General features: G+C 38.2%; 1 protein-coding gene across 6 annotated transcripts in view; it reads left to right on the top strand.

The window, feature by feature from the left end:
• senp7 (SUMO specific peptidase 7) overlaps nucleotides 1-27,886 on the top strand; it is a 119,487-nt gene that overhangs the window by 27,372 nt on the left and 64,229 nt on the right. For all 6 annotated transcript variants that reach the window (XM_063050555.1, XM_063050556.1, XM_063050554.1 and 3 more), the window contains exon 4: nucleotides 25,463-25,582. In XM_063050555.1, the coding sequence (XP_062906625.1) occupies nucleotides 25,463-25,582 (120 nt within the window). The remainder of the gene's footprint in view (nucleotides 1-25,462; nucleotides 25,583-27,886) is intronic.

Below are 27,886 nucleotides of genomic sequence, written 5' to 3'. Positions count from 1 at the left end.
GCCTTAACTATTGTTTTAAACTATCTAATGTTATCATAAAAATGTCCATTCCAACCATGAGGCCCTCTAAGGTAATCACACTTGCCCACATTAGGCCGATACTCCTCTACTCCTTTCCTATCCCTGTCCAAATGCCTTTTAAACAATGTAATAGTATCTACCTCCATTAACTCCTCTGGCAGCTGGTTTTAGATATTCACCACCTTCTGTATGGAAAAACTTACACCTCAGGTCTCCTTTAAATTTCTCTCCCCTCACTGTGTATCTGTGCCCCTCAACTTTAGACTCCTCTGCCCTGGAGAAAAAAAAGATTCTGACAATCTGAAGTGTATATCCCCCTCATAGTTTCGTAAACCTCTATAATGTCACCCCTCAGTGTCCTATGTTTCAGTGACGATAAGCTGAACCCATCCAATATTTCCTTATAACTATGGTCCTCCATTCCAGGCAAAATTCTGGTGAATTTCTTTTGTATTCTTCCTGTTATTACCTTCCTGTACTGTGGCAAGCAGAACTTTTACACAATAACACAGTCTAACCAGTGTTCTTTACAACATGACATTCCAGCTCTTGCACTCAGTGCTTTGACCAATGAAAGCAAGCATCCTAAATGTTTTTTTTTCCCTACTCTATCCACCTGTGTCATCACTTTCAGGGAACAATGGACTTGTACCCAAGTCTCTCTGTCCGTTAACACTCCTAAACATCTCACCATTTGCTATGTACAGTATGTTCTAATATAATCTGCCCTCACAAAGTGATTTATTTCACACTTGTCTGGATTAAATTTCATTTTCCACAGCTTCAATTAACTTTCCAGTTCTACGTGCAGTGGCCACTTTATGAAGTACACCTCCATCTTGTTAATACATATATCTAATCTGCCAATCATATGGCAATAGCTCAATGCATAAAAGAATGCAGACATAGTCAAGAGGTTCATTTGTTGTTCAGACCAAGCATCAGAACTGGGGATAAAATATGATCTAAGTGACTTTGACTGTGGAATGATTGTTGGTGCCAGATGGGGTGGTTTGAGTATCTCAGAAACTGATGAACTCCTAGGATTTTCATGCACAACAGTCTCTAAGAGTTGGTGCAAAAAAACAAAAAAAAACTCCACTCTGTGGCGAAAATACCTTGTTAATGAGAGAGGTCAGAAGAGAATGGCCAGGCTGGTAAAAGCTGACAGGAAAGTGACACGTTACAACAGTGGTGTGCAGAAGAGCATCTCTGAACACACAACACATCGAACCTGGAAGTGCAACATGGGGAACTTTTTCATCAGAAGGATCTCAGGAATTTATGAATGTGGCGTGTCACTACCTTCTCTTGGGCAATAAATGCCAACCTTTCTATTGTGGTACCTATCTCATGAAATGAATACCTGATGTAACTAAGCTAACTATTAAACAAATTAAGTAAACTATTGTGCTTTTTTTATTAATTCTCTCTCTCTCTCTCTCTCTCTCTCTCACTCTCAGCAATGTTATTATTTTGTTTATTTTGCACATGTAATTTATATATCATGTAATGTAAGTTTGTGTGAACTATGCCCTTTTCATTTAATGTACTGTGCTGCTGCTGCAAAAACTGTAATTTTGATTGCATTTTTATCCTGTGTGTATCCTATGACAACAATAAACTTAAATTTGAAGATGAACTTGAATTCAGAGAAGAACATTAAAGATATTGGAGTATTGTGAACTTGTGAGATTGAGGATATAAAAGAAATTGGAAAAGTAATGACTTTCAAAAGCTGTGGTTGCAAAGATAGTGAATGCAGTTGTATTATTTTCCACAAGTCCGTAAATTTTAGAAAAGCCTCTTGAGAACCTAGCAATGTGAAAAGGGAAACTTACCAGAGATCTCTGATGTCAATGATACCAAAAATGTTGAATCATTAAGAATGTGATAAAAGGACACTTGAGTCATACGATTGAGTACAGTCTGCATGGATTTGAGTGAAAAATTATATTTATAACTGAAAACATAAGGTTTTAGCTTGTTACTAACAGGATAGATAACACTGAACAGATTAATGTTGTGTACAGGTGCCCCCCACTTTTTGAACGTTCGCTTTACAAAACCTCACTGTTACGAAAGACCTACATTAGTACCCTGCTTTTGCTAACAGAAGGTTTTTTCACTGTTACGAAAAAAGCAGCATGTGAAAAATGGCGGCATGCGGGGAAAAAAAAATACCGGCGTGCGAAAAAAAAGCAGCGCGCGCCCCGAGCAGCCAAGTTCCTCCCCCGGAACTGCATTCTAGCCGCCATTGTTTAAACACGTGCTTTATCTCGATTTATTTTGTGCATCCGTTAGCAAGATGAGTTCGAAGGTATTGGAAAAGCCTAAAAGAGATCGTAAGGGTGTTACACTTGGTGTAAAACTAGACATAATTAAGCGTTTCGATCGTGGTGAACAAAGTAAGGACATTGTCCGCATGTTGAACTTGCCTGCATCCACCATTCGCACTATTTATACGCAGGGAGAAAAAAATCTTGAAAGCTGCCGATGTTACTGTTGGTTCTGTTCATAGCAAAGTGGTCTCTCTTAGTCGGCATCCGGTAATGGATAAAATGGAAAGTCTATTGCTTGAGTGGATTGATAGGTGTACAAAACGTGGTGTTCCTTTAAGTTATCTTATACTTAAGGAGAAATCAGTCCGTCTTTTTAATAAGCTGAAACAGAAAGCACTGGCCGATGGTGAAGAAAGTATTGCGAAAGTGGAATTTAAAGGTAGTCATGGATGGTTTGATCAGTTTCTGAGGCGAGGACAGCCTCATAGTTTAATGTTTACTGGAGAGAGTGCTTCGGCTGATACTGAAGCTGCCGAAAGGTTCCCAGCAGAACTGAAGAAGATAATTACAGATGGTGGTTATTCGTATAAGCAAGTGTTTAACTGTGACGAAACTACAATTTATTGGAAAAAATTGCCGAGTAAGACATTTATTTGGAAAGAAGAAAAGCAGGCTAAGGGACACAAGGCATCGAAGGACAGGTTTACCCTAATACCTATTATTAACGCCACTGGTGATGCTGTCCTTAAGCCTCTACTAGTGTACCATTCAGAAAATCCAAGGGCACTTAAAGGCGTTGATAAGAAAACACTTCCCGTTGTATTTCGTTCACATCCAAGCAGTTGGAACACCCAAGTGTTTTTTTCTGAGTACATGAGCAGATACGTTAGTCCTTTTGTTGAAAAATACTGCAGAGAAAATAACCTCGATAATAGGTGTCTTGTGATTGTCGATAATTGTGCTGCTCATCCACCTGACATTACCGAGTATGGCAGTAACATTCGTGTTGCGTTCTTACCGCCGAATACGACATCGTTGCTGCAGCCCTGTGACCAAGGCCTAATAACCACAATTAAGGCTTACTATATGCAAAATGTGATGCGTTTTATTGTAAGTGCTATTGACAGGGCAACTCCGAAGCATCTTTGCAAGAGATCTGGAAAGACTACAATATAAAACTGGCAATCGCCAACATTGGAGATGCTCTCGATAGGCTAACAGTCTCGATGAGAAATGGCGTTTGGAGGAAACTATGTCCCGAAGCAGTGAACGATTTTAAAGGCTTCGAACCATCAACAATAAGTACGACAATAGTGAGCTTGGCTAAGGAGGCTGGGTTTGTGGAAGTTGACGAAGATGATGTTGAAGAGGTTTTGGCATCCCATGACCAAGAATTGACAGATGAAGAGCTGATGCAATTGCAAGAGGAAAGGATAACAATCGAAACCGAACGCAGTAGCGAAAATGAAGTCGTCCAGGGACTGAACGTGAAGCAGTTGCGTGAGATTTTTGCTGCGATTGACAGCGCTGCAATGATTGCAGAAAAGTATGTCTTTAATTTTGAAAGGGCACGTAGGTTGAGGGCAGGTTTGCAGGATGTTTTGAGTGCTTACAAAGAACTGTATGATAGAAAAATGTGTGAGGCTCAGCAGTCAAGTATACTGTCATTTTTCAAGCCTTGCACATCAGCCACAGCAGACGACGAACCTCGACCTTCGACATCGAGGCAGGCAGACATAGAAGAAGATGACCTGGCTGCCCTATTGGAAACAAACTACGATGAGATAACACCCCAGTCTCCTCTACACCTCCCACCACCCCAATTTCCAACAACTCAGCCTAACACACCATCCTGATTCCCGTAAGTGAAACTACACTGTACATACATTAATTTCTACTTTATATAGGTTGTGTATTGTTGTGTTATTTAGTATGATTTGTTATTTGGTATGATTTGGCAGCCTCATTGCTTAAAGGTTACTGGAGAGAGTGCTTCCGCCGACAGCACATGCGTGAGATTTTCGCTGCACTAGACTGTGCTTCAATGATTGCAAAAAATATTTCTACTTTATATGGGCTGTGTATTGTGTTATTTAGTATGATTTGTTATTTGGTACGATTTGGCAGCCTCGTAGCTTAAAGGTTACTGGAGAGAGTGCTTCCGCCGACAGCGCATGTGTGAGATTTTTGCTGCGCTAGACAGTGCTTCAATGATTGCAAGAAGTATTTCTACTTTATATAGGCTGTGTATTTATCATATCATTCCTGCTTTTACTATATGTTACTGTTATTTTAGGTTTTATGTGTTATTTGGCATGATCTAGTAGGTTATTTTTTGGGTCTGGAAACGCTCAAAAATTTTTCTCGTATTAATAAATGGTAATTGCTTCTTCACTTTACGACATTTCGGCTTACGAACCTTTTCATTGGAAGGCTGTACCTTCGGATGGCGGGGGGAACCTGTATTACCATTTTCAAAAAGTAGTCCAGGTGCCATATGACGTTATTACATAAGGTAACATTAAATAGCTACCAAATAGCAAATAGATGGGATAACGAGGTTGCTTTCCAAGTATATTTTTGCTGGTGATACAAAACTGAGTGAGAAAGTAAGCTAAAAGACAGATACAAAGAGATAATGATAGATTGTGTGAATGACTAAGAGCGTGACCAATGAAATTTAATGTGGAAGAATGTTAAGTTTTCCACTTGAAAGGGGAACAAAAAAGAAAAGTGGAATATTTTTTAAAAATTGAGAATCTAGGACAGTGGTCCCCAACCACCGGGCTGCAAAGCATGTGCTACCGGGCTGCGAGGAAACGATTTGAGTCAACTGCACCTTTCCTCATTCCCTTTCACGCCCACTGTTGAACTTGAACGCACGCGAGGTCATTACTCACGCGGGGACATCAGTCGGTCATTAGCCTACAACTACTCTGAGTAAAAAACAAACGTCGCTTGAGAGTTTCTTTGGAAGAGATGGCAGGGGACATAAAAGGCCTATTGATGATGATAACGCAGAGACAGCTGAGGCTGAGACTGCAAAAAAAAAGTTTCCTTCAACAGAAAATATGACGAGTCGTACATAAAATATGGCTTTATTGCGACTGGCAACTTGCACGCTCCAAGCCCCCTGTGTGTGATATGTGGAGACAAGCTGTCTAATGAAGCAATGAAGCCCTCAAAACTGCTTCAGAATCTTGATTCCAAGCACCCTGAACTAAAGATAAACCCGTTGAGTTATTTGAGCGGAAAAAATGTGAGCAAGCGGGACAGAAGCAAGTGCTGAGGGCCACCAGCTCCACAAATGCTGCTGCTCTGAGAGCGTTGTACTTAGTGGCTAGCCGTATTGCTAAGGCTAAGAAGCCTTTCACTGTTGGTGAAGAATTGATTCTGCCTGCTGCCAAGGACATGTGCCGTGAACTGTTGGGCAAAGCTGCAGCTAACAAGATGGCACAGGTTTCTCTATCAGCTACCACAGATTCAAGGAGAATCGATGACATAGCGGAGGACATCAAAGCACAGCTGTTGGAATGACTTAACGAGTTTGATTTCACTACCCAAGTCAAAGAGGTTGCTCCTGAATGCCAGTCTACACACTGTAACACCCAGGGGAATGCTGGCTAGCCAAAAAATGTCACCCGATCTTAACAGCGTATTGAGTGATGTTGTTGAAGTTATCAATCACATCAAAGCAAAAGCCCTTAACTCGCGTCTGTTTGAACAGCTTTGCAAGGAAATGGATGCAGAGCACAAACGCCTTCTCTTACACACTGAAGTCAGGTGGCTATCAAGGGGGAGAGCTCTGGCCAGGGCTTTTGAGTTAAGAGAGCAGCTACAGAGATTTCTTTCTGGAGAAATAAGTCACCACTGGCAGCACACTTCAGTGACGAGGAGTGGATAGCAAACCTCGCTTACCTGTGTGACGTCTTCAACCTGCTCAATGAACTCAATTTGAAACTTCAGGGGAGAATGACAACTGTCTTCAAGTTGGCAGATAAAGTATCTGCTTTTACAGCCAAACTGGAACTGTGGGGACGGCGAGTGGACAGGGGCATATTTGACATGTTCCCAACATTAGCTGGGAATTTCGGAGAGACTGAGGCTCACAGCTGGTGCGCGAACACCTGTCTTCGCTGTCGACAGAATTCAAGCGTTACTTCCCAACCACAAATGACCCAAGACATGCAAAGGAATGGGGCCGTGACCCATTTGTGAATGTTCCCGGTGAATCATCCATGTCAGCGTGGGAAGAAGATCAACTCCTCGAGCTTGCAGATGACGGTGGGCTGAAAAGTCTGTTTGACATAACATCTCTGCCGGCATTCTGGATCAAAGTGAAGGCTGAATATCCTGAGATAGCCACGAAAGCACTGAAAACGTTGCTTCCATTTCCACCATCATAGCTCTGTGAAGCATTTTTTTCTGCAATGACTGCAATGAAAACAAGGGATAGGGTTCCCCTTGTCCTCACCTACCACCCCACCAGCCTCTGGGTCTAAGGTATAATTCTCCATAACTTCCGCCACTTTCAACGGGATCCCATTACCAAGCACATCTTTCCCTCCCCACCCCCTCTGCTTTCTGCAGGGATCGCTCCCTACGCGACTCCCTTGTCCATTCGTCCCCCCCATCCCTTCCCACCGATCTCCCTCCTGGCACTTATCCTTGTAAGCAGAAAAGTGCTACACATGCCCTTACACTTCCTCCCTCACCACCATTCAGGGCCCCGGACAGTTCTTTCAGGTGAGGCGACACTTCACCTGTGAGTCGTCTGGGGTTATATACTGCGTCCAGTGCTCCTGATGTGGCCTTCTGTATATTGGCGAGACCCGACGCAGACTGGGAGATCGTTTTGCTGAACACCTACGCTCTGTCCGCCAGAGAAAGCAGGATCTCCCAGTGGCCACACATTTTAATTCCACATCCCATTCCCATCCTGATACGTCTATCCATGCCCTCCTCTACTGTAAAGATGAAGCCACACTCAGGTTGGAGGAACAATACCTTATATTCCATCTGGGTAGTCTCCAACCTGATGGTATGAACATTGACTTCTCAAACTTCTGTTAATTCCCCTCCTCCCGTTCTTACCCTATCTCTTATTTAGTTATTTATTTATTTGTTTGTTTATTATTTTTTCCTTTTTTTCTCTCTCATGATAACTCCTTGCCTGCTCTCCATCTTCCTCTGGCGCTCCCCTCCCCCTTTCTTTCTCCCTAGGCCTCCCGTCCCATGATCCTCTCCCTTCTCCAGCCTTGTATCCCTTTTGCCAATCAACTTTCCAGCTCTTAGCTCTATCCCACCCCCTCCTGTCTTCTCCTATCATTTCAGGTCTCCCCCTCCCCCTCCAACTTTCAAATCTCTTACTGTCTCTTCTTTCAGTTAGTCCTGACAAAGGGTCTCAGCCCGAAACGTTGACTGTACCTCCTCCTATAGATGCTGCCTGACCTGCTGTGTCTCACCAGCATTTTGTGTGTGTTGTTCAAGCTTTAAATTGTATTTGATGTAAAGTGTATTTTTGGAGACAGTTGTGGACCTTGCACACCAGTTTTAAAATACGAGTGGGGCTGGCAGGAATTGTCTGCTGAGCCGGAGTTTGCTTGGGTTAATAGTAACTTAGCAAGGGGAAATAAAAAGAAGTAAGATTTAAGTGGAGCAGCCATTGATGGAGTGGACAGTATTATAGTGGTCAAAATTTGGCTCAACAGGCATGGGTGAGAACAGTCACAGGCTAGAACTTAAGTTTGAGAAGTGAGAGGTATAAACAAAGCAGGATGGTAGTTCAGGCAGTAGAATGATCCTCTTGTGAGATGTGTACCAAACAGTCTCCCTGATTACTACATCTAAAGGAAGTGCATCCAAGTTCAACTCCTGACAGACAAGATCAAGAAGCTGGAGCTGGAGCTGGATAAACTCGGGACCATACAGGAGACTTCTTAGATGAGACTTTTACCGAGGTGGTCACACCCAGAGTGCAGGTTTCAGATTGTAGGTGGTGACCACCAAGGGAAGTGAGGGGAGTGAGCAGTCAGTGCAGGGTTTCCCTGTGGCCATTCCATATGGCAACAAGTATACCCCTTTGAATACTGCTGGGGAGTGGGTGACCTATCAGGGCATAGCAGCAGCAGCCAGGCCTGTGGCACTATGGCCGACTCTGAGCCTCAGCAGGGAAGTGTAAAGTCAGGCAGAGCGATAGTGGTAGGAGACCTGATCATTAGGGGGACATACAGCCAAGTCTGTGGCCACGAAAGAAAATACGGGGTGGTGTGTTGCCTCCCACATGCCAGGGTCCAAAATGTCTCACAGCAGCTGCAGAAGATTCTCAAGAAGGAGGGTGAGCAACCAGAGGTTATGTTGCACACCAACACCAATGACATGGGTAGAAAGGGGAAAGAGGACCTGCACGGTGAGTATAGGGAGTTAGGGAAGAGACTGAAGAGCAGGACCTCCAAGGTAGTCATCTCTGGATTGCTCCCAGTGTCTTGTGCTTGTCGGGGCAGGAATAGGATGATGGACCAGATGAATGAGTGGCTGAGGGAAGGAAAGGGTCTCAGATTTCTGGATCATTGAGATCTCTTCTGGGGGAGACATGACCTCCACAAAAAGTTCAGGTTACACCTGAACCCGAAGGCGACCAATATCCTTGCGGGCAGGTTTGCTAGAACTGTTGGGGAGGGTTTAAACTAAATTGGCAGGGGGATAGGAAGTGGACTGATAGGTTTGAGGATGGGGCAGTTGGTATACAAGTATATGCAATGTGTAATGAGACTGTGAGGAAGGACAGGCAGATGATGGGGCAAATTTGCAGTCAGTGGGATGAGTTGAAGTGTAACATGGGGAAATCCAAAGTTGGTGAATACATGATTGAAGGTGTTATATTTGAATGCACACAGTATAAATGAATAAGGTAGATGAGCTTGTAGTGCAGTAAGAGATTAGCAGTGAAGTAGTGGGTACCACTGGGTTATGGCTGAAAGAATGTCATAATTGGGAGCTAAACATCCAAAAATACACTTTGTATCAAAAGGACTTGCAGGTAGGCAGAGGGGGTGGGGTGTTGGTAGAAAATGAAAACATTGAGTATATTTAAAGCGGAGGTTGATGGGTTCTTGGTTAGTCGGGACGCCAAAGGTTATGGGAAGAAGGCAGGAGAATGGAGTTGAGAGGAATAGTAAATCTACCATGATGGAATGGCGAAGCAAACTCTATTGGTCGAATGACCTAGTTCTGCTCCTATATGGTGCTATTTTGGAAGTAGTAATCTTCATTGTTCTTAAATTTTTAAAAAATAAACCATTCATCTACGATTTACCTGGGAATTAAGCCAATATCCTCAGAAATTTGTCTTGAGCAGTCCTTGTTTTTAGAAAGGTATGTTATTTTGTTGATTCTAGAATGAGAAAGTGTTTACGAGCTTTTTATTGTGCCTCGAGAGAACCAAGCAATTTGAAGAAGTGAAGTTAAGGGATTATTTAGTACCCTTGGTACTCGTGTGGAGTTTGTACAGTCAGGGAAAGAGTTGGATTCCCTCATGACTGTGGAGATTGAGTAAGACATTTGTTTCATTATTCGGTATTCTGAAAACACAGTCTGCATCAGTTGCCTGCTGTGACATGTGACATTCTGCTGGTTTCCAACTCCAGATGTAATATAGTTAATGTAGTGAACTCTTTCCATTGGGGAATTTGAATTTGAACTCCTCCCTTTTTAGTCTAGTTTGCTTTCTCTTTGTAGGTGAGCGTCAGCCATCTTGGCTTTTTGGAGAATGCAGTTTACACTTGAGACATAGCAAGATACTTAAAAAAAAAAAATTTCATCTTTAGTTTTCCTGTAGGACTCATAGTATGAATTGCTATTCCAATCATTATGAGTTATTTCCAGCAATACTCATTTGCTGATTCTTGGGTCTAGACACTGGGATGGATCATAATCAATATATTATTTTTTTAGAATTGGTTTCATCTTGTAACTTCTTAAACATTTTTTGTGAGATTAGAGGATTCACTTTATGTTCTGCTCCTTTGCCACTTGTGACAGCAAACACGGCCCTCTATTATGGTCTCTCATGTATCTTCTGATTCGTAAGCTTTCAGCTACCTTGATTCTAATCTCTGGAGTCTCTGCCTCTCTACTTCCCTTTTCTAGTTTAAAATGTTCTTTTATAACTACATTTCTCATCTGTGTCAAATTTAACTTGATAATTCTCTTGTGAAGTTTTCCTACATTTAAAGAATTATGTAAATGCAAGTTGTTTCATTTATTCATGTTGTAGAATGGGACTCAACATGAAATCTTCTGACATTCATGACAATAGCTTTATGTTAAAAATAAATACCATGAGTATTTAAGATACCTGACAATTTTCAATTCTGTGCAATTGTTTTGCAGGCCTTCCCTGCAAATTCTTTTCTTTAAGTACAGTGTTGGAGGGCTAATCTTTCTTTTGATGTTACATTTACTCTGGACTCTTGTCCATCATTTTTCTTCATTCTTAATACTTACTATTTAGAGTCATTAAATACAATAGTTCCCTCATCTAAATATCTGCAGCATTTCCCTTTCATGTTGCTCTTTAAAACCTACCTCTGAACTTGGCCGTCAAAGTTGAAAGCAGCATCGTATCTGATTGACTTGATTCCTTCACCAGTTGCTCAATCTTCAGCCTTTGAGAGAGTTGACTATTACCTACATTAATGGCTGGGTCTGTACTTGACTGAATCAATTTTTCTTTATCCATTTGTTGCTAAAAAATCTTGTGCCTTGGGTTCTCTCAGTTTACTTCTGGAATTACCTAATGAGTGACCCACAGCTGTCTCTTGCCTTTCATCTAAGTGCTGCCCCATCATTGTCATCCAAAAACAGTGTCAGTTTTTCACAAGTTTGCTCAAATGTTTTCCACCTTAGCATCTCTGTTGACCTTTGGGCTGTCTAGATTTTTATACTACTTGCTGACATTAGATTAGATTCAACTTTATTATCATTATACAGAGTACAGATACAAAGCCAATGAAATACAATTAGCATCTAACCAGAAGTGCAAAAGAATAGTATTTTTTACAAAATAACTGCGAATAAAAAGTAAGTAAGTGCTACAGCACACAAATATAAAAGTACTGAGACAGTACAATACGGATGCAATACTGCTTAGCGCTGTGATGTGAGGTTCAGCAGGGTCACAGCCTCAGGGAAGAAGCTCTTCCTGAGCTTGATGGTGCAGGAGCAGAGGCTCCTGTAGCACCTACCGGATGGGAGGAGAGTAAAAAGTCCATGGTTAGGGTGAGATGCATCCTTGATAATGCTTTTTGCCCTGCCCAGGCAGCGTTTATAGTAGATGTTCTCAGTGGTGGGCAATTGGGTGCCAATAATCCGTTGGGCAGTTTTCACCACCTGCTGGAGTGCTTTGTGGTCCGATACGGGACAATTGCCATACCACACTGAGATGCAGTTGGTGAGTATGCTCTGAATGGTACAGCGGTAAAAGTCCATTAGTATTCTGGGACAGAGGTGAGCTTTCTTGATGCTCCGCAGGAAGTGAAGGCGCTGTTGCGCCTTTTTGATCAGGATGGAGGAGTTCAGGGACCAGGTGAGATACTCGGAAGTGTGGTCACCAAGGAATTTGAAGCTTGTTACATGCCCCAATACAGCTCCGTTGATGTAGATGGGGACATGCTAGCATGCCTGAAGTCCACAATGATCTTCTTGGTCTTCTGGGTGTTAAGGGCCAGATTGTTATCGGCACACCACGTGGCCAGGTGCTGGACCTCGTCTCTGCAGGCCGTCTCGTCATCCCCTCTGATCAGGCCAACCACCGTGGTGTCGGCTGCGAACTTGATTATGGAGTTAGAACCATGTACAGGAACGCAGTCATAGGTGAAAAGGGAGTACAGAAGAGGGCTCAGCACACAGCCTTGAGGCATGCCGCTGACATTCAGGACTGATTGAGCAAAAATCTGCATCAGTTAATCATCGGACTTAAAAGCTATTGTCTTTTGTTTGCTATTAAGTAATCTATATTCCTGAAAGCTTCGAAGACTATTGCCATTTTTCTTGTTATTCTTGACCTTGCAATGCACTATTACTAAGGTCATCCATTTCTGTATCTTCCCTTTGGTTTAATCTCTGTCTCAACTCAGATGCCAGTGAATGTATTGTCATGAGCCTTTTATTATGTTCAGTGCACTTTCAGAGAGCTTCCTTGTATAGTGCACACCATAAAACTGACATCACCCTGTCTGTGACTTAGCACATGCTTCCTGTAGGTATGCGAATCCCTTAAGCACAGGAATTACCTTTCTACATTTTTCTACCACTTTACCCCATTTAAGGAACTCTTTAAAGCTTCCTTAACCAAGCTTTAGGTCATCTGCCCAAGTACTATTTGGGGAGAGCCCTGCTGGCAGCTGATGGGTAACATCTTTCTGAACTTGCTCCTATCTTACCTACCTTTTTGTTTCCTACCAGTTTTTTGAAACCTTATTATAAATCTCAATATTGCTGTATTATGTCTTTGAGAAGGACTAAAGCCTCTGCAAAAGAAGAAGAAGATGATTCTCCAACCACTTTGGAATCAATGGGAGATTTTCTCAAAAAGCAAAGAACAGAACTTTCAAACGAATTTCAACAGCTTAATGTCAAGTTGGACACTAGTCAACAAACTCTAATTGAACATGATAAGCGAATTAAGGAGAATAAAGAAACTGTCGATACTGGAAGCGGACTTAAAAGACATGAGTAAGCTCTGCAAAAAATTATCATTATCTAATGAAAAATGAACAAAGAAGATTGCCAACCTGGAAAGAGAAGGAACAATCTACGTATTCTGGGTCTTGAAGAATCAGTTGAAGGTGCCCACCCCATGGAGTTCTTTACAAGCTTTCTGAAGCAGCTATTCCTGATTTATTGCCGTCTGTGCCTAAGTTGGACCGCGCCCACCGGTCACTGGCCCCGAAACCAAAGTCGGGGGAGCGACCTAGGTCGGTTATTCTGTGTTTTCATGAATTTCATACTAAGGAGCTTTTAATCCGTTATACCCATCGAGTAGGAATGATCGATTACAATGGGAAAATGATCAGATTTGTGGAAGATTATACACCGGAGGTTATGGCTGAACGTGCCAAATATAAAGAGATTATATCGCTGCTTTATAACAAAGGGTTTAAGCCCTCCCTTTGCTTCCCCGCACGTCTTAGAATCGTTCAGAAAAATGGTGTGCAGTAATGGCTGGGATCGGTTGAAGATGCACAGAAGTTTTTGAAAGCAGAAGATTAATTGTGTTATATCTCTTACAAGAGCAATTATCTTTTCAATGTTGGATAGAATAAGGTTTTAATAAACTTACGTTTTGAACGTTTGTATATCTTGCTTTTTGATATTTTCTTTGATGTTTTTTATTACATTTTTTTCTGAGGTTTTTCGATATATATATTTTTTGAAATTGTTAAAATGAATCCTCTTATGTTCTGGATTTCTGATCTAAGTTTATTTTGTCTGCTTTCTCTTGGTAGGAACATAATATCTTTGAATGATTGAAGTTTTGTCAGCAGGATTTCTTTGGGAGGGTTGTCTTTAGGGTTTATTTAGCATGCTGTCTGTTCTGTGGCCGGCCTTTTTTTGGGCTTTGGGAGGGGGAGGGGGTGGGGATTCTTTTTTCTCTGAAAGCTGGGTTGGGCTACTATCCAAATTTTCTGTTTGAGTACCTTATTATGCTTAGTTCTCTGGTTCTAATAATTTATGGTCAGATCTTTTAACTCTTCTGTTAATTAGCATTTAAAATGGATTGAAATATTAATTTACTCAGTTTTAATGTGAAAGGGTTAAATCATCCTGTGAAACGGAATAAGATTTTTGCTTAAACAGGTGTCCCCTGCTTTTCGAACATTCGCTTTACGAAACCTCGCTGTTACGAAAGACCTATATTAGTTACCTGTTTTCGCTAACAGAAGGTGTTTTCACTGTTACGAAGAAAGGCAGCGCGTGCTCCGAGCAGCCAAGCTCCTCCCCTGGAACTGCATTCTAGCCAGCATTGCTTAAACACGTACCTGTGAGCAGCCGTTAGCAAGATGAGTTCTACGGTATTGGAAAAGCCTAAAAGAGCTCGTAAGGGTGTTACACTTAGCGTAAAACTGGACATAATTAAACATTTCGATCGTGGTGAATGAAGTAACGACAAAGTGAGTTTGGCTTGTGGAAGTTGACGAAGATGTTGTTGAAGAGGTTTTGGCATCCCATGACCAAGAACTGATAGATGAAGAGCTGATGCAATTGGAAGAGGAAAGGATAACAATCGAAACTGAATGCAGTAGTGAACGGACCGAAAGTGAAGCTGTCCAGGAACCGAACGTGAAGCAACTGCATGAGGTGATAGAAAAATGCGTGAGGCTAAGCAGTCAAGCATACTGTCGTTTTTCAAGCCTTCCACATCAGCCACAGCAGACAATGAACCTTGACCTTCAGCATTGAGGCAGGCAGACATAGCAGAAGATAACCTGCCTGCCCTGATGGAAACAGACGATGATGAGATGACATCCCAGTGTCCCACCACTCCAACCCTCGGGCTGCGGACCGATACATTGCCGCGGAGAATGCAGCGGTAGCCAGGGCGCACCCAACACTTCTTTAAGAAAAAAGCCGAAATAAACAAGCTAATTAATTAGGTGCCACTCGGCACGTAAATGTCGGCCCAGATCAGAGGCGATTGCAGATTGCGTCGCTTCTGATCTGGGCCGACATTTGCGTGCTGGACGGCACCTAATTAATTAGCTTGTTTATTTTGGCTTTTTTCTCAAAGATGTGCTGGGTGCGTCCCGGCCACCGCTGCACCCCTGCATGTTTCGCAGATTAGTATCGGTTGGCTGCCCAGAGGTTGAGGACCACCGCACCACCCCAACCTCCGACGACTCAGCCTAACACACCATCTTTTCTTTTCTTTTTCAACCTTTTTATTAGTTTCATAATGATAAACATACCATAATATTGATACAAAGTTGTTGGGATTACATTGTTATGATTAGCATAGTTAAATATAAACTCATTTAACACATGAGTATTAAACCTCCCAATCACACAGGATGCAAATGTAATAAACAAAAAAAAGAAAAAAAATCATGAAAATGGAAAAAAAAATTAAAAATATATCCCAAAAGAAAAACTAACCTAAACAGTGTTAATCAACTAAGCTAAGAGGAAAAAAAAAGACAAGGGCTGTTATGAAACATCAAAGAAAAAGGAACCATTAGTGTCGTCAACTCCGCTCCTCTCAACATATATTAAAAAGGAATAGAATAAGTTTGGAAAGGTCAAATTACATCATATGAAAATGTTGAATAAATGGTCTCCAAGTCTTCTTGAGTTTAATAGAGGGATCAAAACTAACACTTCTGATTTTTTCTAAGTTTAAACATAACATCGTTTGAGAGAACCAATGAAATGTGGTGGGAGGATTAATCTCTTTCCAGTTGAGCGAAATGGATCTTCTAGCCATTAATGTAAGAAATGCAATCAACCGACGAGCTGAAGAGGTTAAATGAGTTGATTCTATCATTGGTAACCCAAAAATTGCAGTAACAGGGTGAGGTTGTAAATCAGTAGTCAGAACAGTTGAAATAATACCAAAAATACCTTTCCAATATTTTTTCAAAAAAAGGACATGACCAGAACATCTGAGTTAAAGAAGTTTCTCAGAGTGGCATCTATCACATACAGGATTTATATGAGAATAATAATGAGCTAATTTATCCTTGGACATATGAGCCCTGTGCACTACTTTAAACTGTATCAATGTACTTTTAGCACACATAGAGGATGAGTTAACTAATTGAAGCATTTTTTTTCCAATTTTCAAACGGTAAAGCGATCTTAAGTTCCCTTTCCCAATCAGTCTTAACTTTATTAAATACGTCTGGATGTATTTTCATAGTTATATTATAAATAATTGCTATTACACCTTTTTGAAAAGGACTTAAATCTAATTTTTTTTCCAAAATATCCATTGAATATAAATTCAGGAAGTTAGGAGAAACAGTATTTAAAAAGATTCTAATCTGTAAATATCAAAAAAAAAGGATCTAGGCAAGTTATATTTATTAGATAATTGTTCAAAAGACATGAAACAATTATCCAAAAATAGATCAGAAAATCGTACTATACTTTTAGTTTTCCAGGCCAGATATGCTTGATCCATAGTAGAAGGTTGAAAGAAGAAATTAGATATAATAGGACTTGCTAAAGTGAATTGATTCAACCTAAAAAATTTTCAAAATTGAAACCATATACGTAAAGTATATTTAACTATTGGGTTATCCATTCGTTTATACAATTTAGAAAGAGTAAAGGGAAGCGAAGTCCCTAAAATAGAACCCAGTGAAAACCCTTGTAAAGAATTACATTCAAGATTAACCCATTGTGGACTTGAAGTTACCTCCAAGTCCCATAACCAAAATTTTAAATATCGAATATTAATTGCCCAGTAGTAAAATCTAAAATTCGGCAAAGCTAAACACTCCTCCTTTTTAGATTTCTGTAAATGTTTTTTTACCTAACCTAGGATTTTTGTTCTGCCATATATATGAAGAAATTTTGGAATCAACATTATCAAAAAAAGGATTTTGGAATAAAAATTGGCACCGCTTGAAATAAATATAAAAATTTAGGCAAATTGATCACCTTGATAGCATTGATCCATTCAATCAATGACATAGACATTGGTGACCATTTAGTAAACAAAAGTTTAATCTGATCAATTAAAGGTAAAAAAACTAGCTTTAAATAAATCTTTATGCTTTTTCGTAATTTTAACCCCTAAATATGTAAAAGAGTCGGTAACTAATCTAAATGGTAAACATCCATAAACAGGAGCCTGCATATTTAGGGGAAATAGTTCACTCTTATTAAGGTTCAATTTATAACCAGAAAAATTACTAAACTGAGCCAGCAAAGATAAAATAGTGGGAATAGATTTCCCAGGATTAGAAATATATAATAACAAATTATCTGCGTATAATGATAACTTATGTATTTCATTTCCACGGGTAATACCAAAAATGTTAAGTGAGTCTCGGATAGCAATTGCTAAAGGTTCAAGGGCAATATCAAATAATAATGGACTAAGAGGGCATCCCTGCCTGGTACCCCGAGATATGTGTGAAAAAGGAGATCTTTGACTATTAGTACAAACCGAAACTACAGGGGCATGGTATATCAATTTAATCCAAGATATAAATTAAATTAAATTTCTCAAGCACACTAAACAAATATGGCCATTCAACTTTATCAAAAGCTTTCTCAGCATCTAATGAAATAACACATTCCGGAATAGTAAGTGAAGGAGTATAAACAATATTCATAACCGTCTAATATTAAAAGATGAATAACGATTTTTAATAAATCCAGTTTGGTCCACAGAGATAATTTGAGGTAATACCTTTTCTAACCTAGTTGCTAATATCTTAGGAAAAATTTTTGAATCTACATTCAAAAGGGATATCGGTCTGTAAGATGCACAATCAGTAGGATCTTTATTCTTTTTAAGAATTAAAGAAATAGAAGCTCTGTAGAATGATTGTGGTAATTTACCTAATCTGATTGCTTCTTTAAAAACTCTAGACAACCAAGGAGAAAGAGTAGATGAAAAAATCTTTTAAAATTCCACTGTAAAACCATCTGGACCAGGTGCTTTGCCGGAATTCATTGAAGAAATAACAGCGGTTATTTCTTCATCCATAATAGGAGTTTCTAATGTGAAACATTCTTCGGGTGATAACTTCGGAAAATTCAATTTCCTTAAAAAGTCATGCAATGGTGTTGGGATCATGAAGAAAATCAGATTGGTATAAGGAGGTATAAAATTCTTGAAAAGATTTATTTATCTTGTCATGATTAACTGTCAAGGTGTCATCATGTTTGCGAATCTTAACAATTTGACGTTTAACCGAATCAGTTTTCAATTGTTTAGCTAATAATTTACCCGATTTGTCACTATGAATATAAAACTCACTTCTAGTTTTCATTAATTGATTTTCAATCAAGGATATTAATAATAAGCTGTGTTCCATTTGAAGTTTGACTCTCTGTTTATAACGCTCCTTACTAGGAGGAATAGAATATTTCTTATCAATTTCTTTAATTTTATCAACCAACAAAATTGTTTCATTCTTAATAAGTTTTTTCGAACTAACAGAGTAAGAAATAATCCGTCCGCGGATATAAGCTTTAAAAATGTCCCATACTATCCCGTTGGATATTTCTTCCGTAATATTAGTTGAAAAAAAGAGATCAATCTGTTCTTCCATAAATTTAACAAAATCTGGGTCTTGGAGCAAATTAGAATTAAATCGCCATTGTCTAATAGTAGAAGAAGTATCCATTAACTTGATAGAAAATTTCATCGGAGCATGATCAGAAATGGCGATAATGTCATAATTGCAGTCAGTAACAGATGGAATTAAACAAGAGTCAATACAAAAGTAGTCAATTCGAGAATAAGAATGATAAACATATGAAAAGAATGAAAACGCTTTATCCTTAGAGTGTAGAAATCTCCAAATTACTGAAATTTCAGAGTCAATCATAAAAGAGTTAACAAGAGTAGCTGACTTATTCAGTAAAGCCTGACTAGATATGGATCTATCCATCAGGGGATTTAAGCAACAATTAAAATCACAAATTATCCACATATACTCGTTTAAGTTAGGAAAAGAAGTGAATAAGTGCTTAAAAAATTCGGGATAATCCACATTTGGAGCATAAACGTTAACCATAGCAACTTTTTTGTTGAAAAGTAACCCAGTGATTAACAAAAATCTACCATTCGGATCAGAAACAATGTCTTGATGAGTAAATGTAATTGAGGAATCTATAAAAATTGAAACTCCTTTTACTTTAGCCTGGGAGTTCAACTGGTATTGTTATTCCTTCCAAAACCTAAAGAAACGTTGATTATCCTCTTTCCTTGCATGAGTTTCTTGTACAAAAATAATGTGAGCGTTCAGTCTTTGGAATACTTTAAAAATCTTTTTCCGTTTTATTGGATGGTTTAAGCCATTTGTATTCCAAGAGACAAAATTAATAATCGGAGCCATAATTTAATGTCAACTCTGGTATATAAAGAGTTAACTATAATGTAAACTCATGAAATCAGAAGAGGAATAAATATTCAGAACGGAACTGGAAGTCACAACACTGCAGATATCTTTGTAGTACTGAATCAGCCCAATAGAAAAAATTAATAAAGATAGTAAAGACTCCCCCACTCTCCACCCGTAAAGTCCCGAAACTAAGCCAGAAAAGGCTAGAAAGAGAACTGATAACTAACATTAAATCTACCCCCATTTCTCCGGAAGGCAGCTCCAAAGGTAAATGTTAAAAAGAGACCCCCCCCATCCATAAAAATAGTTAAACGCTGTGCTATAATAATCCTCATATTGAGATTTCTAAAATGAACGAAAAAAACGAAAGCACCAGTGCATATTATTAATCAGTTACAAACATGAATAATTGGAAATGGCACTTCAAAAAAAAAAGAAAGGAGTTATGGGAAGAAAAAACCTGAGAAGATGGCATATTCAAAAAGAACAAAAGATATTATGAAAGAAGAAAAACAGACTGCCATCTTAATTATACGAAGCAAAAAATAAACGATGTTCCTCCATACAGTATAAATTTACCATCAAATCATTAATGAAAATCAAATAATTAGAAATTAACAAAGTAAAGTGAAATCATCAACAGGAAAAAAGGACTTTAATTGAGTTGTGAAAAATACCTACACTACTAACCAAAAATGAAAATCTTGAACTTATAAAAGACCTTCTTCATATGATAATTATAGGCCCTAAAGGAAAAGCACATAAAAACAAAGCCGATACTGTGAGAGCTAGGCATTAATTAGAATGAAGTATCCGAAACAGTTGAATAGGGCTCAGCCAAAAAACTTCGAGCCGCACTTGTGGAGTGGAAGACACGACGTGATCCCTCTGAAAGAGAAATTCTTAAACATGCGGGATACAAAAGCACTGGTTTAAGTCCTTTTTGGTAACATTCTGACATCAGACGTTTAAAAGCCAGCCGTGCCTTCATCACTTCAGGAGAGTAGTCTTTCACTAAACAGAACTGATATTGTTGAAATTTAATCATACCTTGCTGACGGGCAATTCGAATGAGATGCTCTTTAATGTGAACATAATGGAAACAGAGGATCACTGCCCTCGGTTTAAATTCGGAGGCCAATTTAGGACGCAGTGTACGGTGAACACGGTCAAGCAATGGAGGATCGTCGAATACAGAACTGAACGCATCCTTTAAAAGTTGAGAGATGAATTTTAAAGGGTCTCCTTCCTCGACATCATCGGGAAGATCAACTATACGCAAGTTCTGTCTTCTAGATCGGTTTTCAAGATCAGTAATCTTGGATTTAAAATGTTCCAGTTGTTTCGTCATCGAAGATAGTTTCTGCTCCAAATTCTCAATTTTCAAATCTCTCTTCTGAGATTCAACGTCTAATTCAGTAATTTTACTTTGATGTTGCTTAACTTTACAATCAAGCAATTTCAAAGAGTCCGTGATTGACTTTAAATCTTCTTTAAAACTTTGATGTTGTTGTTCAAATATTTCAGTTAAACTTTGACGTTGCTCATCAAATTTTTTGTTTAAAAGATTCAACAGAATATCATAAGATAGTTCAGTTTGCTTGGATTCACCTTTTTTTTGCATTCCCGTTGGAATCCTTCCCGTTTTTAGGATCTTGCCCTTTAGACCTTGTACTTATTTCTTTGCTCATTTCTTCGAATTTCACAGTTACAGTTCAAGAAAAAATCAATAGTATAGAATAAATCTTCTAGTGTAGGTAAAAATAAATAAGGGAGATCATAAGTTTAAAAAAAAGTAATGGTAATAGAGCGAAGCCAGAAACAACCTCACTCCACGAGCGCCTCTTGGAGAATCCTAACACATCATCATCAGTGTGCTTGGCGCTGTCTTCCGAATTCCAGTAAGTGATACTACACTGTACATACGTTATTTCTACTTTATATAGGCTGTGTATTTTTATGTACTATTTGGTACGATTTGGCAACTTCATAGTTTAAAGGTTACTGGAGAGAGTGTTTCTGCCAAGAGCACTTGCGTGAGATTTTCATTATGGAGAACAGTGCGGCGATGATTGTAGAAAAGTATTTCTACTTTATGTAGGCTGTGTATTTATCATATCATTCCTGCTTTTACTATATGTTAGTGTTATTTTAGGTTTTATGTGTTATTTGGTATGATTTGGTAGGTTATTTTTTGGGTCTGCGAACGCTCACAAATTTTCCCCATATAAATAAATAGTAATTGCTTCTTCATTTTACGACATTCCGGCTTACGAACTGTTTCATGGGAACGCTGTACCTTCGGATGGCGGGGGAAACCTGTATTAAAAAGTTAAGGGCCCCCATTATTTTTCTACACGAAACGCATGTACGTAGTTGTGACAACACATGCCTTTTTAATCGATGGAGGGGTTTACAATTTCATTCTTAATTTAGAGCAAAAACTCGAGTGGTCTCGATTTTTATAGACAATACAATTCCTTTTGTTCAACATAAAGTTGTCTCTGATCCTAATGGGCGATTTGTCATAATGTCAGGGAAACTAGCTAATAAATTAATTGTATTTGCTAATGTGTACGCCCCCAATCTGGATGACCCAGGATTTTTTTGAGCGTTTCTTTTCATTCCTCCCAGATTTGAGTCTTTATTCTTTAGTGATGGGAGGAGATTTTAATTGTTGTCTAGACCCAGTATTAGATTGTTCTTCTCCTAAATCAGCCACACCTAATAAATCAGCTTCATTTATTCAATCCTTTGTAATGAAATGTGATATTGTTGATGTCTGGCAATTTTTTTTACCAGGCAGAAAGGGAGTATTCGTTCTTCTCTCATGTCTATCATTTCCATACCAGGATTGATTATTATTTTTTTTTAAACAGTCAAATGCTTCCATTAGTTTGATCTATTGAATATAAAGAAATAGCTGTATCCTGCCATTCTCCTGTATTTCTATCTTTAAATCTTCCTGGTTTCACTCATATGAACAGATCCTGACGTTTTAATTTAACTTTGTTATCTGATAAGGACTTCCTAAAATTTCTGGAGAATCAAATTACTTTTTTTTTGAAGAAAATACGTTGGAAGAGACTTCTTGTCTTATCATTTGGGATGCTTTTAAGGCATATATTAGAGGACAAATTATCTGCTATACTGCATATGTTAAGAAAAAAGCTAATAAAGAGAGAACTGATTTAGTTAATCAATTAAAACAATTAGACCAGAAATATGCTTTGGCACCAGACCCTGAACTGTACAAAAGACGTATTGAAAATAAAACTAAATATGATCTTCTTATAACGTATCCAATTGAAAGTCAACTTTTAACAGATGGAAACCAATTCTATATACATGGAGAAAAAACTGGTAAACTATTGTCTAATCAATTGAAGGCTTTTATGGCTAAATGGCAAATTAAAGAAATTCGTAAAACCAATGGTGATTTGACAACTGACCATTTTGAAATAAATGACACTTCTAAAGAATTTTATTCTAAACTGTGTAGTTCTGATTTTGTTAAAGATAATACTGCAATGAACAATTTTTTAGACCAATTAAATATTCCTGGACTTTCGGTTGATAATTGAAAGCAGTTGGATCAACCTACTTCTCAGGAAATCACTGAGGCTGTACATTCATTGCATTCTGCGAAATCTCCAGGACCTGATGAATTCTCTGGAGAATTTTATAAGGCTTTTTCTTCATTGCTTATACCTCATTTATGTTATACCCTTACTGATTCCTTCAAGGTGGGTAGGTTACCACAGTCTTTTTATGAAGCTTCCATTTCGCTTATTCTTAAAAAGAATAAGAATCTCACTGAATGCTCTTCATATAGACCAATTTCTTTACTCAATGTTGATGTTAAGATCCTATCTGAAGTTTTGGCCCGTAGACGAGAATATTATACCTTCTATAATATCTGATGATCAGAAAGGATTTATTAAGAATCGATATTCCCATTTTAACATACGGCGATTGTTAAATGTTATGCATTCTCCATTCAAGGAAATAGCGGAATGTTTGATTTCTCTGGATGCGGAGAAGGCTTTTGACCGAGTTCAATGGAATTACCTATTTAAAACCTTATAAAAATTTAATATTGGGCCTAATTTATACTTGTACTTTACTTTATATTTTATTGTTGCCAAACAATTGATACTGGAACATACAATCATCACAGCGATATTTGATTCTGTGCTTCCCACTCCCTGGATTACAGATATTAATTATTAAAAATAGTAAAAATTGGTAAATATTAAAATTTTAAATTATAAATCATAAATAGAAAATAGAAAAATGGAAAGTAAATTCAATTTTTTGGATTAAATTACTTTACTTATCTCCCTCCACTCAAGTCCTTACTAACTTTCAGAATTCTAAACCAATTAAACTCCACCGTGGAACCAGACAAGGATGTCCATTGAGCCCTTTGCTTTTTGATTTGGTATTAGAACCTTTAGCAATTGCCTTTGGAGAGTCTAAAGATATCACCGGTATCTTTAGGAAAGGTACTATTCATAAAGTTTCACTTTATGCTGATGACCTATTGCTTTTTAGATCTAATGTTACAACTTCTTTACCCTCTATGTTTCTCTCACTGACTAATTTTAGTCAGTTTTCAGGATATAAATTGAATTTACATAAGAGTGACTTGTTTCCTTTAAATAATTTGATACCAACTGATATCAGCCTTCCTTTTAAAATTGTAAGAAAAATTGTAAGATTTCAGGATCTGTTTGTTGGAGGGATTCTTTCTTCTTTTAAGCAGCTCTCAGTGAAATATAACTTTTATCAAATACCCACTTTTTTCGATATCTACGGATTAGAGATTTTTTAAGATCTAAACTACATATATTTCTTACCAGCGCGGAAAAGAACATAATAGATGTAATTTTTAATTTGAAACCTTTTGATAATGGCTCAATATCTTATATTTATGGTCTGTTGTTAGGACTGAGAATAGCTCCTTTAGACAAAATTTAAAAAGATTGAGAAAAGGATTTACAGACTTCATTATCTGATGAGACCTGGAGGACTATTTTCAAAATGGTTAATTCTTCATCATTATGTGCTCGTCATTCCCACCTACAATTTAAAGTGGTACATAGGGTTCATATGTCTAAAGACAAGCTCTCTCATTTTTTTGCAGATATATCTCCTTATTGTGACAGATGTAATAATGGAGAGGCTTCATTAATTCATATGTTTTGGTCATGTTCGAGCCTTGAAAAATATTGGAAAGATGTATTCCAAACTTTCTCTGTGCTTTTTAAAGTTAATTTTAAGCCCAATCTTTTGACTGCCTTATTTGGTATTGTTGAGGAAAGAGCTATAATTTTGGAGCCTTCTCACTTGCGGGTACTGGCTTTTATTTCTCTTATGGCTAGGAGGGCGATCTTGCTTAAATGGAAGGAGGTTGCCCCCCCCCGACACATGCTCAATGGTTATGTGATGTTATGTCATGTTTAAATTTAGAGAAGATTCGTTGTTCAACTTCTGATTCTAATCAAGATTTTCAAACGTTATGGGGACCCTTTCTGAACTATTTTGAAAATCTTTGAATTGTTATTATTATTAAAATATAGATCTGGACTATTATTATAAAACACTATGTGGTAAAGTACTCTTCTTTTGTTTTTCTTTAACCAACCAGCTTTGTCTTGGTAGTGGGTGTAGATTTTTTTCATAATATAATTAACCATATTATTGTATTTCATAATTCAGTTTATTTTATTTGATTGATTATGAATATGGGATACCGTGATTGTATCAGTGTGAGTTATATATAGTGCATCGTGTGCTACCTTATTTTGATTTATAATTATCCTTATGAATTTTGTATTTATGTGTATGAAATTTAATAAATTTAATAAAAATGGAGAAAGGAAGTACTATTTGGCTGTGTGTTGAATCTTATTTTGAGAGATTTCTATGAAATGCCTTAGGAAGCTTTGCTACATTAGAGAGCAATCTATTGTAACTTTTTAATGATATTTTAAAATTCAGCATTTCAGGTTTTAAGTGATGAGGTGTTTTTTCTTCAGTATTGTATTATAATTTTCTTCTTATTTCTAGTCTGGGGCAAAATTCAAAATTCCAAAGAAGAAAAAGATCTCCCAGATGGACAATATAGAGACACTTTCTCCTCTATCCAGACTTACTGATTCACGAATTGAAAATTTAAAAGCCTCAAATGTGAGTTGACGAGAAATTTCATTAGCAGTTAATGTTCTTTGTTTTTCTTTTAACTCTCTCCACATATTTCCTGAAATGCTTTGGCATTGTATCTTAATCGTGTGACCTAATTCTTTTTGTTCTTTCGCAGATTCTGGAGGTTGCTGGCAGCATTATAATATCAACATTAATTGTCCCTCTTTAATTTGTCTTGGTGATGCAGATACTGTCAGAAAAACATTTCTCGAACTTCTGGTAATTGCCCCTCCCCCTTCTTCACCATTCCCATTGCCAGTTCCCTCCCTCACCTTATCTAATTAGCTGCCCATGACCTCCCTCTGGTGGTCCATCTCCTTTTCTTTCTTCCATGACCTTCTGGCCTCTCCTATCAGATTCCCCCTTCTCGGGCACTTTATCTCTTTCACCAATGGACTTCCCAGCTCTTTACTTCACCCCTCCCCCTCTTCTGGTTTCACTTATCACATACTACCTTGTACTTCTTCCTCTCCTCCCCTCATCTTTCTTTGACTTCTCATCTCTTTTTTCCAGTCCTGATGAAGGATATCAGCCCAAAATATTGACAGTTTACTCTTTTCCATGGATGCTGCCTGGGCTGCTGAGTTCCAGCATTTTGTGTGTATTACCAAGATTTAGTCATATTGCTTCATGCCTGGAATCACTGGTTGCTGTGGATCATGGTGTTTTTCTTTAAAGGATGCTGAGAGTAAATTAGGGTTTGAGTTTTTGGTTAATAAAAACAATACCAACTTTTAACTACAAGGCCTTAATCTGTTGCTTAATACCAGGACCTTGCCAGGTCTCAACTGAACTTGAACTCGTATTTCTTATACTTGGTTAAATTTAAAGGCTTCCTGACTTGGTCTTCCTCACTATCAGCTTTTCCACAGCGCCACAGAGCAAAGCAATTTTACAGATGACATAGGCCGAAGGGCCTGATTCCACGATGTATGACTCTGTGACATGATTCATCCTTTCCCATTTTAAGTGAGATGTCTACATGTGGATTTTCTGCATCATGAATGACCTGACACAGAAATCCAGTTTCATGCAAATTCTTCCATATATTTTTAAAGCACCTTTCAAGATATAATAATGTTCTGTGATATTCATTAATGACTGGTTATATGGACTTCATTAGTTTAATTATGGATATTGTTAGGGTGAATATTTGATGAAATGAATTGTTGAAGGCATATGTAGAGCAATAGAATGTGGTTAACTACAGAAGCAGATATTTTCATCTAAAGGAAGAATCACTTTATCAACAATTTTCAGTAATTGAATCTCGCAGTATGATTGAATCTCTCATACAAATGCAAAATGCAATTATTCAATCCAAAACTAGTGTAAAATACATAAACAAGGGAAACCTCAACAGGATGAGGGGAGAAGGTGGTAGGTAATTTTGAGTCAGTTAGTTTAACATCTGTATTTGGAAAAATGCTTGAAGCTATCATTAAGGAAGTGAGATATCTGGACAGAAGTGATTCCATCAGGCAGATGCGGCATGGATTTAGAAAGGGCAGGTCCAGTTTGACAAACTGGGGAAATTGCTGGGAACAATTTGATGGAGTCTTGATAAAATGTCTAAAGAAACTTTATGGCATGTGAATGGTTAGAACTTCCACAGCTACCTTCTACCTGCAGCTAATTGTTACCAAGGCAACAGCTACTTGGAGAGAATGCCCATTTCACAATCATTGTTCCCATCCTGTCAAAAGGCTTTGATATTGTTGCTTCAATATGTTGAAAATAGGCTGGTTAATAGAACTTCCCTTTTTATTGAGAGAGAAATAATCAAAATTCGTGTTCTGCTCCCATGGAATAGTAAAGTTTCAGAAAACAATGTTGGAAATCTCAAACATCAAATGCTGTAAGTGCCTTGTGTTGATGGCAGATGGAATTTAATGCAGGCAAGTGTGAGGTGTTGCAATTTTAAGGACAGATCAGAGTAAGAATGGTAGGGCTCTGAATTATGACACAGAATAAAGGGACCTGGGAATACAGATCCATAATTCCCTTGAAAGTAGCATCACTGGTAGATGGGGTCATAAGGAGAGCTTCTGGCACATTGCCTTTCATAAATCAGGCCATTCAGTATAGGAGTTGGGTATTCTGTTGAAGTTGTGCAAATCATTTGTGAGGCTGAATTTGGTGTATTGTGTGTAGATCTGGTCAACTACTTATAGGGAAGATATCAATAAGCTTGAAAGAGTGCAGAGAAAATTTACAAGAATGTTGCTAGGATTTGAGAATTGGAGCTATAGGGAAAGGTATTTATTTATTTATTTATTTATTATTTAT

Source organism: Mobula hypostoma, chromosome 6 (genome assembly GCF_963921235.1).
Source record: "Mobula hypostoma chromosome 6, sMobHyp1.1, whole genome shotgun sequence".
Taxonomy (NCBI): domain Eukaryota; kingdom Metazoa; phylum Chordata; class Chondrichthyes; order Myliobatiformes; family Myliobatidae; genus Mobula; species Mobula hypostoma.
Note: the sequence above shows the minus strand (reverse complement) of the source record. Positions and strands in the feature narration are given on the sequence as shown.